At 52.3% G+C, this 12,510-nt stretch overlaps 2 protein-coding genes across 2 annotated transcripts; both read right to left on the bottom strand.

Annotated features, from left to right (window-relative positions):
- Positions 1–481: 481 nt before the first annotated feature.
- LOC134564567 (uncharacterized) lies at positions 482–5,013 on the bottom strand. Its single transcript, XM_063423459.1, has 5 exons — positions 4,431–5,013; positions 2,316–2,420; positions 1,539–1,670; positions 1,048–1,195; positions 482–885 (listed from the first exon to the last, which is right to left on the bottom strand). The coding sequence occupies exons 1-5, from the start codon at positions 4,492–4,494 to the stop codon at positions 495–497; spliced, it is 840 nt and encodes a 279-aa protein (XP_063279529.1). The 5' UTR covers positions 4,495–5,013; the 3' UTR covers positions 482–494.
- Positions 5,014–7,253: 2,240 nt separating this feature from the next.
- On the bottom strand, positions 7,254–12,013 carry LOC134564084 (uncharacterized). Its single transcript, XM_063422704.1, has 5 exons — positions 11,876–12,013; positions 9,088–9,192; positions 8,311–8,442; positions 7,820–7,967; positions 7,254–7,657 (listed from the first exon to the last, which is right to left on the bottom strand). The coding sequence occupies exons 1-5, from the start codon at positions 11,937–11,939 to the stop codon at positions 7,267–7,269; spliced, it is 840 nt and encodes a 279-aa protein (XP_063278774.1). The 5' UTR covers positions 11,940–12,013; the 3' UTR covers positions 7,254–7,266.
- Positions 12,014–12,510: the final 497 nt, after the last annotated feature.

Here is a 12,510-nt window from a genome sequence, read left to right on the forward strand (position 1 = left end):
ATTTTATTTTTAATACCACTCCTGTGACTAATATCAGATCCCTTCCCCTGTGTCCCTCACTCAGCCTGGCTCCAACTTTCTGCTCCTTGATCCTTGATCTGAGCTCTTTGGTGGGACCTGCCACATCCCCTGTGACCTAAGTCACCATGTCAGGTCTCCTTGATGTACTCAGCACTGGACAGGTGCCTTTCCCAGAACATCCTTTCCTCTCTGCCCAGAGCATCCTGATTCAGGGTAGCATCCCAAATGAGGTAGTAGAGAAGTTTTTGCATGTCACTCCTCACCAGCATGTCCCTGTTCTGGTGCAGGAAAGCCTTGTTAATGGCCATTGCTGGGAAAGCAGGCTGAGGCTGGCACAAACAGGTCCCGCACTGCAGTGCAGGTTTCTCACAGCTCTTATCAATGCTCCAGCCCTGTTCCCAGCTCTGGGCATTCTACCCCAACTGAAACAGCCACAACAGGCAAGAACTTACTGCTTTTAGAAATATATTTATTTATATGCTATCACTAAAATAATCATTTTCCTCTAATATAAAATATTCCTGCTGGTACTGGCAGCAGGGGCATGAGAATGGTGTGGGCTGAGGTGAGTCCAGGGAAATCCAGTGGTCCTGTGAAGAGGCACCATCAGCCAGACCACAGAAGGGACACGTGGGCAGAGGTGAGGGGTCTGTGCCCATGTTCTTGTACCGCTGGGCAAGCTCTGCTGCAAAGACCTCAGGAAACAGGCGGCAGCTGTCCCGGAACCTGTTGGCTTGGGCTTTCTCATCCCTTCCTGGTCCTCCTCCTGACTCTGCTTCACCTTTACCTCTAGGATGACCGTGGCTTTCCCAGGAAGAATCAGTGTCGACTTGTCCTAGTGCTTCTTTGTCTTCCTGGGTCCTCCTGTAGAAACAGATTTCCCAGAGGACTCCTCATAGATACTAATTTAGAGCACAGTTAAAGCATTGCACTGCAGAGGTTTCTGCAGAGCACTACCAGGTGCTGCCTTGGCACTTGAGCACGGTGCAAACACTTCATTGCCAGTGGCAGCAATAAATAACTCACCTGTCTCTCTTCAGCAGCTGATACATGACAATATACCCACACACTGCCCCAAGCAGAAGCAAAGCCGAGGCTGCTACTGTCCCTAGGATGTAGTACTTGCTCGGGTCACAGTGTCCAGAAGTCTCAGGTTTTTGCCCAGCAGCTGAATCTGGCAGGAGAAAAGACAATGTACGAGACAATGCAAGAGACAATGTTTGTACTCTGCTCTAGTGATAATCTCACAGTGCACTTCAGATGCCCAAGGATTGTTGTCTTCAGAGACTGGTCCCTCTGGCTCTGGTGTCTTAGCACCAGGGACCAAGAGGGATTTCCCAATGTTCCCATGGAGAAGAACGCAGTGTGTGCCAGGGAACAGCACTGCTCCTGTCTGCTCCTCTAAGCTGCAGGCCAGGGCTGTGTGCTGAACACCTGCAGTTCATCTATGGAGCGACCTGCAGAGATACAGCTGAAACTCTACTCTTTTGCCAAGACAGCATCTCCCAGGCACTCACCTGAAAACTCCTGAGGCTCAATAAGTGGGTTGGTATCCTGTATTGGTTCTATTTTTGTATTTGAGCCCGGCACACTGTCACTTTCTTCCATAGGAATGGTTTCCAGCACATCAGGGTTTTCATCATCTGTCTCTTCAGAAAGAACACAGGACAGTTTAAATAGAAGTCACTGTCCCTTACCAGGAGCAAGGTACCACAGCCTAGGCATTCTGGAAAGTGGCAGTAAGGAGTCCTGCTGTCCCCAAAGACAAGAGGAATCCACAGCCAGATTTTCTGCTAGAGCAACAAAAAAATGCAGACCCAAACACCCAAGACTTCTATCAACCAAATCCCACAGAAGGAGTCCCTTCAGGTTCACCCTCACACTTGGGGTCCAGCTCCAACCCATTCCTGACCCTGAGGTTTGTCAGGGACAGCCACGATTTCATGGGGTATCATTTCTGCCTCGGTGCTGTGCTGAGTGTGAGGCAAACACAGATCCAGCACAGGCCTTTTTCCCACATCTGGATGCGAATGTCTGCACACAGCAGCTCTGGCCAGTAATGGTACAACTGCAGCAGCAGCAGCAGCAGGAGATGCCCCTGGCAATCATCTGGAAGCAAAACTGGGAGCAGGCGCTGTGTTGTACCATCTCCACGACTCAGCCCAGGAGGTATGAAGTGGAGTGTTCCAGCAGCAAGACTCTGCCTGAGTGCTGTCCAGGATACAGCACATCCCTACAGGAGCCAAAAGCTCAGCTTCCCAGGTCCCAGGATAAACAGAGTGCGATATACTAACCAGATGAAGGTTCATCCCAAGCTGTCAGGAGGTCTTCTGGAACTTCAGGTAATCCTTCAGGGAATCCTCCAGGGGATTCTTGAGGGATCTTGTCATAATCCTTACCTATGTTAGATTTATAAATGGATGTTAACCTATGAAGGCACATTTCCCATGAGTAGCACCAGGAAAAGTAGTGCTCATTCTTGTGAAGGCGTAGAGACTGACGACTCACGCTTGAGATACCAACTCGGAATCAGCATAGAATCTGGCTCTAGCTCAGGGGCTGAAAGAGCACTCTCTCTGGCCTCAACTACAACCAAACACCCACAAGAAGTTACCATTGCATGCAGTGCTGTCATGGTCACACATCAAGGCCTGGATGAGGAAGGTCCAGACAGGGCATGCACAGGCAGGTCTGTATTCTCATAGCTGCAAGGGGATCTTGGGACACTTAGCTGGCAGCTCTCACGTGAAGTGAAAAGCCATGGCATGCTCACATAACCTGTGGTTGGGTCAGCCCTGGAGCATGGTCAGGAGGCTGGATAACCAGTGCTGGGTGGTGGATAACCCAGTGCTGAGTGATGGCTAACCAGAGCTGAATTTGATGGCTAACCAGTGCAGAGTGACAGATAACTCAGGGCCGAGGTTCTGGGCCTGAACTGTGTCTCCCCACCTCCCTGCTCCTTAGGAACCTCTCTCCATGCTGTACCCTGAAGCAGCTGCAGCCCCCCACAACTCTCCTGGCGTGTCTGCCCCACTGCCTACACCATGGTGGCTTCCTGGCTCACCCAGGCCCAACCCTGGCCCCACTGCCACCAGCCAGGGCTGTGTGCTGGCCCCTGCCTGCCTACCTGCTCCCTGCCCAGGTATTGGAGCACCCTGGGCATTCTGTGCTTGCAGGGCCAGGAGAAATAGGAGCAGGAGGTAGTGGGTCAGGACCAAGACCCCCCGTGCTTGCAACATTGTGCCTCTACTGCCACTGCTGCTGCTCCAGTGTTGCCCAGAGTGAGCACTGAAGAGCACAGTGGGGCTCTGGAACCTCACATCAAACAGGGCTCTGTGATCTCACAGCAAAGTGGTGTCTGTGAACTCCCCAGTGTATGCTCATGTTGCCTGGTGAATTCATGCACCTTCCCTCTATTGAATCTCCTTATTCTGCACAGGCCTGTAAGGAGCACAGGTAGAGAAGGGTGGAGGTATTCTGGGAGGCAGCACTGTGAGGAGGAATGCAGAGGCACTCTTACTCCTCAGAAATCCCTATCAAAAGCCCCTTATGAAGGCTGCATTAAAAAACCCAACTGCAAGTGCTGTTCTTCAGTACCATTTTTGTCTTGGCAGCATTCTGGCAGGAAGCATGCTTTTCCTGATAATTCTGCTACAGTTTCATGACCTTTGAAGGCAGCACTTTCTCTCTACTCTATTCTCATGCCTACATGGATGTGCAGTGCTCAGGCATCTCCCAAGCGAGTCTGCTTTATTCCCTTTCCATTTCCAATCCTGATTAAAGCTCTCTCAAGGACCCCCAATAACCCCTGAGCAAAAATCCTTTTTCCCTTTGCAGCAGGTGTGGCCCAAGTGCCACCATCAGGGGCTTCGTGTCCTGTAGACCAACCCACAGTCAAATCCGCACACTTTTGCTGGGAACACCAGGATGCCAGGTGCTCATCTCTAGAACCTTCCTGTGTCTGGTTAACTGCAAGTGGCAGAAGTAAACACTACGTGTGCCCCAGATGCCTCAAGCAGTCTTCCAGAGGCCCTGAGCTCCCTCTTGCTTGTCCTTGGACATCATGAGGAACTGCCAGGCCTTACACACAAAGGTGCGAGTTCCCACAGGTAAGAGTTAACACAGGTGGTCTTTCAGCTGAGTAGCTCTTCCTGGAAGGAGATATTCATGACTTATGTGTGCCAGGCACCTTCAGCTCAGAATCCCTTGGAAAGCCTGATAGAGCACCTTGGGTACAATTGGCCAGGAAGCACCAGTTAAACCCCAGGGGTTTACAGCCACAAGCACAGAGGCATTGACAGCTTTCCACCTCTGTCATGTCTCCAAGGCTCATAAGCAGTCTCCAGCTGCCCAGCTGCATAAACTCAGCCAATGCCATCCTCTGGAATCAAGCACACGTCGATGCCCACCTTGAAGGCTGCAGCACACGATCAGCAGAGGGCCGTACCAGGCTAGAGGGTCTCTCGGTGACATCTCCTACGCAGAACCCAGGCAGGCTGGTCAGGTGCCTCGGCCTTGCGTCTGGGTGCCATCTCGGGCCCTCCGTTCCTCTCCGAGGGGAGGCACCGATGAACTCTGCCCTTCTTTGCTCCTTAACTCGCTAATACACGCAGTCTCTCCCTTGAAGCATTCCGCGGCATTGTGCTGCTCGGCGGCTCGTCCCCAGCTGTGGGACCAGTGTCCCCACAGCACCGGCGGCGCTCCTGAAGGCAGCTGCCGCGTGTGGCACGGCAGGGAGGCGGAGCCGCCCGCCGGCTCCTTCCCGCCGCTGCCGCCATTCCGCGCGGGGCCCTGAGGGGCGGCCCGGGGCTGTGGGGCTGCGGCGGCCCCGCTCCCCGGGCCGCAGCTCCAGCTGCCTCCGCTGGCTCGGAGCGGCCCCGCTCCGGCCCCAGGGCCGAGGAGGCGCCTGTCCCGGGCCCGACTCGCCGCTGCAGGACCGCTCCCCGCCGTGTCCCGGCTGCAGAGAATGGCTGCCGGGGCAGTTCCCCTGGGAGTGTGAGCGGAGCGTGGCTCAGGGAGCAGAGCCGAGAAGTAAAGACAAAAGTGTTAAGGACAGGAAGCGGAACAGAGAGACAAGGAGAGCAAAAGCATAGGGAACAGGACCAGAGATGCAGGAAGAGACAGCAGGGACAGAGGAAGAGAGGCAGAATGAGCAGGAGGGAGCAGGATGGAGCAAAGTCTGGACTGGGGCAGTATGGAGACTATGGAAGAAGCTTTGGCTGGGCAGCAAGACATAGGGGGAGTGGGAAAGAACAGCGATACAGCGAGAAACCAAGGGAGTGGCAACTGGACAGAGCAACACACGAGTTCATGACAAAGAGACACCCAGGGGCGGTTTTCACTGCACCGCGTTGAATCCATGGTGCAGTGGCACGTCGGCATGTCAGCTCCCTCAGACGCAGCCGAGGCAGTTCAGAAATGGCTCTCCAGGGCATGACCCTGCGCGTATCCCACAGCTCTCAGTTCACATGAGCATCTGCAGGGCTCCATGTGTGGATGTCTATATGACAAGACTTTGTAGGGCTTGATTCAAGGGTTGAGGCAAAACTCTGTGCTGCAAAGAGCCTTGGCCTGCCCTCTCAGGAGGTGGAAATCTCAGAGGCTGCTGAGAGGCCCGTGATGGACAGCCCAGAGGTGGAGCTGGAGCTGCTGTGGAGAGGCGAGGGGCAAGGGTGAGCAGCTCAGTGCTTCCTCTTCACCACTTCCAGGGGATTGCATTGTCTGGGGAATAGCATTGTCAGTCTTTACCGCCTGAGCCAGAAGCATACAAAATGCCCCCAAACCACACAGTGTCCAGAGACGCCTTCAAGCATCTCTCTGGCAATTGCTGCTGCCAATATCCTCCCCACACACTGCAGGAGACAGGCAGCCTCAGAGAGCTGTGCTGTGTTTCTTGGACAGCAGTTTTGCTGCACTCCCACTGCCAGCTTTGGCTGTAGATGGCCGAGCAGGAGCAAGCATGGGGAAAAGCCACAGGACCACAGTGAATCTGACTCGTGACCCCAGGGCAGCTCCCTGGTGTGAGATGGGCATTCTGTCACTTCTTCCTATCACAGTTTGCACTGTGATTATGGTTGTGGTCCCCTTAAAATAGAGGAGTGGGAATGATGCAGTGCCCAAAACCAGAACTTTAATCGTGGTAAAAGAGCAAATGCAGAGACCACACGGTCCAAAGGACAGCATCCAAAGATGCGTGTGTGTGGCTAACTTAACAATATATAAGATTATCTGAGGGCAAGTGTCCGGTCCCAAATGTGGGATAGGGACGTGACTTTTTATGTCAAAGGTTCTGAACCCATGGAGAACCAGACCCAGAGACATGACCTATTTTGGAATGATGCCATTAGTATCCTAATTTCCATATCCCACCTCCCATGGTGTCAGGTTTATGGTTTCTGCATAAGATACCTGGGCTAAGATATTATCCATCTCAGCTAGCTTGGTTCCCACACCCTCCCACCTGGAAGGCCTCTTTCTTCACAGTCTTACAGTCCATCACTTTAGATACTGAGTGGGAAATACCCAGGTGTATATTGCCTCAGTCTTAACTTCCATGAACCAAAAGTTAAGTCAAATCCCAAAACAGTAATTAAGGAGCCACATAGAACCTGCAACTGCACCACTCACTCAAGTGGGGCAGTTGCAGCAAAACACCACAGCATACTTCCTGTGCTTTGTTCCATCTATGACTTTGTCCTGTCATCTGTGGTAAAAGACAATCGTTTTTATTATAATTGTTGTCTCTGTTATCAATTTTATTTTTAATACCACTCCTGTGACTAATATCAGATCCCTTCCCCTGTGTCCCTCACTCAGCCTGGCTCCAACTTTCCGCTCCTTGATCCTTGATCTGAGCTCTTTGGTGGGACCTGCCACATCCCCTGTGACCTAAGTCACCATGTCAGGTCTCCTTGATGTACTCAGCACTGGACAGGTGCCTTTCCCAGAACATCCTTTCCTCTCTGCCCAGAGCATCCTGATTCAGGGCAGCCTCCCAAATGAGGTAGTAGAGAAGTTTTTGCATGTCACTCCTCACCAGCATGTCCCTGTTCGGTGCAGGAAAGCCTTGTTGATGGCCATTGCTGGGAAAGCAGGCTGAGGCTGGCACAAACAGGTCCCGCACTGCAGTGCAGGTTTCTCACAGCTCTTATCAATGCTCCAGCCCTGTTCCCAGCTCTGGGCATTCTACCCCAACTGAAACAGCCACAACAGGCAAGAACTTACTGCTTTTAGAAATATATTTATTTATATGCTATCACTAAAATAATCATTTTCCTCTAATATAAAATATTCCTGCTGGTACTGGCAGCAGGGGCATGAGAATGGTGTGGGCTGAGGTGAGTCCAGGGAAATCCAGTGGTCCTGTGAAGAGGCACCATCAGCCAGACCACAGAAGGGACACGTGGGCAGAGGTGAGGGGTCTGTGCCCATGTTCTTGTACCGCTGGGCAAGCTCTGCTGCAAAGACCTCAGGAAACAGGCGGCAGCTGTCCCGGAACCTGTTGGCTTGGGCTTTCTCATCCCTTCCTGGTCCTCCTCCTGACTCTGCTTCACCTTTACCTCTAGGATGACCATGGCTTTCCCAGGAAGAATCAGTGTCGACTTGTCCTAGTGCTTCTTTGTCTTCCTGGGTCCTCCTGTAGAAACAGATTTCCCAGAGGACTCCTCATAGATACTAATTTAGAGCACAGTTAAAGCATTGCACTGCAGAGGTTTCTGCAGAGCACTACCAGGTGCTGCCTTGGCACTTGAGCACGGTGCAAACACTTCATTGCCAGTGGCAGCAATAAATAACTCACCTGTCTCTCTTCAGCAGCTGATACATGACAATATACCCACACACTGCCCCAAGCAGAAGCAAAGCCGAGGCTGCTACTGTCCCTAGGATGTAGTACTTGCTCGGGTCACAGTGTCCAGAAGTCTCAGGTTTTTGCCCAGCAGCTGAATCTGGCAGGAGAAAAGACAATGTACGAGACAATGCAAGAGACAATGTTTGTACTCTGCTCTAGTGATAATCTCACAGTGCACTTCAGATGCCCAAGGATTGTTGTCTTCAGAGACTGGTCCCTCTGGCTCTGGTGTCTTAGCACCAGGGACCAAGAGGGATTTCCCAATGTTCCCATGGAGAAGAACGCAGTGTGTGCCAGGGAACAGCACTGCTCCTGTCTGCTCCTCTAAGCTGCAGGCCAGGGCTGTGTGCTGAACACCTGCAGTTCATCTATGGAGCGACCTGCAGAGATACAGCTGAAACTCTACTCTTTTGCCAAGACAGCATCTCCCAGGCACTCACCTGAAAACTCCTGAGGCTCAATAAGTGGGTTGGTATCCTGTATTGGTTCTATTTTTGTATTTGAGCCCGGCACACTGTCACTTTCTTCCATAGGAATGGTTTCCAGCACATCAGGGTTTTCATCATCTGTCTCTTCAGAAAGAACACAGGACAGTTTAAATAGAAGTCACTGTCCCTTACCAGGAGCAAGGTACCACAGCCTAGGCATTCTGGAAAGTGGCAGTAAGGAGTCCTGCTGTCCCCAAAGACAAGAGGAATCCACAGCCAGATTTTCTGCTAGAGCAACAAAAAAATGCAGACCCAAACACCCAAGACTTCTATCAACCAAATCCCACAGAAGGAGTCCCTTCAGGTTCACCCTCACACTTGGGGTCCAGCTCCAACCCATTCCTGACCCTGAGGTTTGTCAGGGACAGCCACGATTTCATGGGGTATCATTTCTGCCTCGGTGCTGTGCTGAGTGTGAGGCAAACACAGATCCAGCACAGGCCTTTTTCCCACATCTGGATGCGAATGTCTGCACACAGCAGCTCTGGCCAGTAATGGTACAACTGCAGCAGCAGCAGCAGCAGGAGATGCCCCTGGCAATCATCTGGAAGCAAAACTGGGAGCAGGTGCTGTGTTGTACCATCTCCACGACTCAGCCCAGGAGGTATGAAGTGGAGTGTTCCAGCAGCAAGACTCTGCCTGAGTGCTGTCCAGGATACAGCACATCTCTACAGGAGCCAAAAGCTCAGCTTCCCAGGTCCCAGGATAAACAGAGTGCGATATACTAACCAGATGAAGGTTCATCCCAAGCTGTCAGGAGGTCTTCTGGAACTTCAGGTAATCCTTCAGGGAATCCTCCAGGGGATTCTTGAGGGATCTTGTCATAATCCTTACCTATGTTAGATTTATAAATGGATGTTAACCTATGAAGGCACATTTCCCATGAGTAGCACCAGGAAAAGTAGTGCTCATTCTTGTGAAGGCGTAGAGACTGACTACTCACGCTTGAGATACCAACTCGGAATCAGCATAGAATCTGGCTCTAGCTCAGGGGCTGAAAGAGCACTCTCTCTGGCCTCAACTACAACCAAACACCCACAAGAAGTTACCATTGCATGCAGTGCTGTCATGGTCACACATCAAGGCCTGGATGAGGAAGGTCCAGACAGGGCATGCACAGGCAGGTCTGTATTCTCATAGCTGCAAGGGGATCTTGGGACACTTAGCTGGCAGCTCTCACGTGAAGTGAAAAGCCATGGCATGCTCACATAACCTGTGGTTGGGTCAGCCCTGGAGCATGGTCAGGAGGCTGGATAACCAGTGCTGGGTGGTGGATAACCCAGTGCTGAGTGATGGCTAACCAGAGCTGAATTTGATGGCTAACCAGTGCAGAGTGACAGATAACTCAGGGCCGAGGTTCTGGGCCTGAACTGTGTCTCCCCACCTCCCTGCTCCTTAGGAACCTCTCTCCATGCTGTACCCTGAAGCAGCTGCAGCCCCCCACAACTCTCCTGGCGTGTCTGCCCCACTGCCTACACCATGGTGGCTTCCTGGCTCACCCAGGCCCAACCCTGGCCCCACTGCCACCAGCCAGGGCTGTGTGCTGGCCCCTGCCTGCCTACCTGCTCCCTGCCCAGGTATTGGAGCACCCTGGGCATTCTGTGCTTGCAGGGCCAGGAGAAATAGGAGCAGGAGGTAGTGGGTCAGGACCAAGACCCCCCGTGCTTGCAACATTGTGCCTCTACTGCCACTGCTGCTGCTCCAGTGTTGCCCAGAGTGAGCACTGAAGAGCACAGTGGGGCTCTGGAACCTCACATCAAACAGGGCTCTGTGATCTCACAGCAAAGTGGTGTCTGTGAACTCCCCAGTGTATGCTCATGTTGCCTGGTGAATTCATGCACCTTCCCTCTATTGAATCTCCTTATTCTGCACAGGCCTGTAAGGAGCACAGGTAGAGAAGGGTGGAGGTATTCTGGGAGGCAGCACTGTGAGGAGGAATGCAGAGGCACTCTTACTCCTCAGAAATCCCTATCAAAAGCCCCTTATGAAGGCTGCATTAAAAAACCCAACTGCAAGTGCTGTTCTTCAGTACCATTTTTGTCTTGGCAGCATTCTGGCAGGAAGCATGCTTTTCCTGATAATTCTGCTACAGTTTCATGACCTTTGAAGGCAGCACTTTCTCTCTACTCTATTCTCATGCCTACATGGATGTGCAGTGCTCAGGCATCTCCCAAGCGAGTCTGCTTTATTCCCTTTCCATTTCCAACCCTGATTAAAGCTCTCTCAAGGACCCCCAATAACCCCTGAGCAAAAATCCTTTTTCCCTTTGCAGCAGGTGTGGCCCAAGTGCCACCATCAGGGGCTTCGTGTCCTGTAGACCAACCCACAGTCAAATCCGCACACTTTTGCTGGGAACACCAGGATGCCAGGTGCTCATCTCTAGAACCTTCCTGTGTCTGGTTAACTGCAAGTGGCAGAAGTAAACACTACGTGTGCCCCAGATGCCTCAAGCAGTCTTCCAGAGGCCCTGAGCTCCCTCTTGCTTGTCCTTGGACATCATGAGGAACTGCCAGGCCTTACACACAAAGGTGCGAGTTCCCACAGGTAAGAGTTAACACAGGTGGCCTTTCAGCTGAGTAGCTCTTCCTGGAAGGAAATATTCATGACTTTTGTATGAAAATGGCATATTTTGTGTGTGTGGCTCTACGCAGATATTTACTATATGTAATATGCTAGGTAGAAAAGTTATGTAGTATTAACATTTTAAATAATACAGTAAATGTAGTTTTTAACATTGAATCTAAGTAAGAATTGTGTGTAAGGTATTTTTTAGCTCAAGACAAAATAGAAGATAACCCGGAGATTTCTGCACAGAGGGAACAATTACAACAAGCCAGACTAAAACCCCTCTTGGATTTTTCACAGGGAAAGATGCATATCTCCTTGAATCCACAGAAACCACCCTAGTCAAGCCAGACCATGCATATCTCCTTGAATCCACAAAAGCTACCTGGTTAAGCCAGACTCCAGGACGCCACGGGTTTAGCAAAAGGCTCTTGGCAAACGGGTTTTTCTTAGATAAAGTATGCATAATCATTAAAGTTTGTCCTCAAAAATAGAGAGGTTTCTCCCTAACGGGGCCCTTCTCCTTGCGAGCCTTTGTCTGGAGAGGAGAAGGGACGGTAGGCCGGGCTACCTTCTTTGCTCTTATTGTCTCATTATTTGTCCTGTCTCTGAAAACTTTTTAAACTTTTATTATTGTATTAATTTTTTGTAACCAATTTTTATTCTTTATTAAATTTTCATAAATTTCAAAAAGTGAGTGATTGGCGTTTATCACATATGTGTGCCAGGCACCTTCAGCTCAGAATCCCTTGGAAAGCCTGATAGAGCACCTTGGGTACAATTGGCCAGGAAGCACCAGTTAAACCCCAGGGGTTTACAGCCACAAGCACAGAGGCATTGACAGCTTTCCACCTCTGTCATGTCTCCAAGGCTCATAAGCAGTCTCCAGCTGCCCAGCTGCATAAACTCAGCCAATGCCATCCTCTGGAATCAAGCACACGTCGATGCCCACCTTGAAGGCTGCAGCACACGATCAGCAGAGGGCCGTACCAGGCTAGAGGGTCTCTCGGTGACATCTCCTACGCAGAACCCAGGCAGGCTGGTCAGGTGCCTCGGCCTTGCGTCTGGGTGCCATCTCGGGCCCTCCGTTCCTCTCCGAGGGGAGGCACCGATGAACTCTGCCCTTCTTTGCTCCTTAACTCGCTAATACACGCAGTCTCTCCCTTGAAGCATTCCGCGGCATTGTGCTGCTCGGCGGCTCGTCCCCAGCTGTGGGACCAGTGTCCCCACAGCACCGGCGGCGCTCCTGAAGGCAGCTGCCGCGTGTGGCACGGCAGGGAGGCGGAGCCGCCCGCCGGCTCCTTCCCGCCGCTGCCGCCATTCCGCGCGGGGCCCTGAGGGGCGGCCCGGGGCTGTGGGGCTGCGGCGGCCCCGCTCCCCGGGCCGCAGCTCCAGCTGCCTCCGCTGGCTCGGAGCGGCCCCGCTCCGGCCCCAGGGCCGAGGAGGCGCCTGTCCCGGGCCCGACTCGCCGCTGCAGGACCGCTCCCCGCCGTGTCCCGGCTGCAGAGAATGGCTGCCGGGGCAGTTCGCCTGGGAGTGTGGGCTGAGCGTGGCTCAGGGAGCGGAGCCGAGAAGTAAAGACAGAAG

This window comes from Prinia subflava, chromosome Z (genome assembly GCF_021018805.1).
Source record: "Prinia subflava isolate CZ2003 ecotype Zambia chromosome Z, Cam_Psub_1.2, whole genome shotgun sequence".
NCBI classification, from domain to species: domain Eukaryota; kingdom Metazoa; phylum Chordata; class Aves; order Passeriformes; family Cisticolidae; genus Prinia; species Prinia subflava.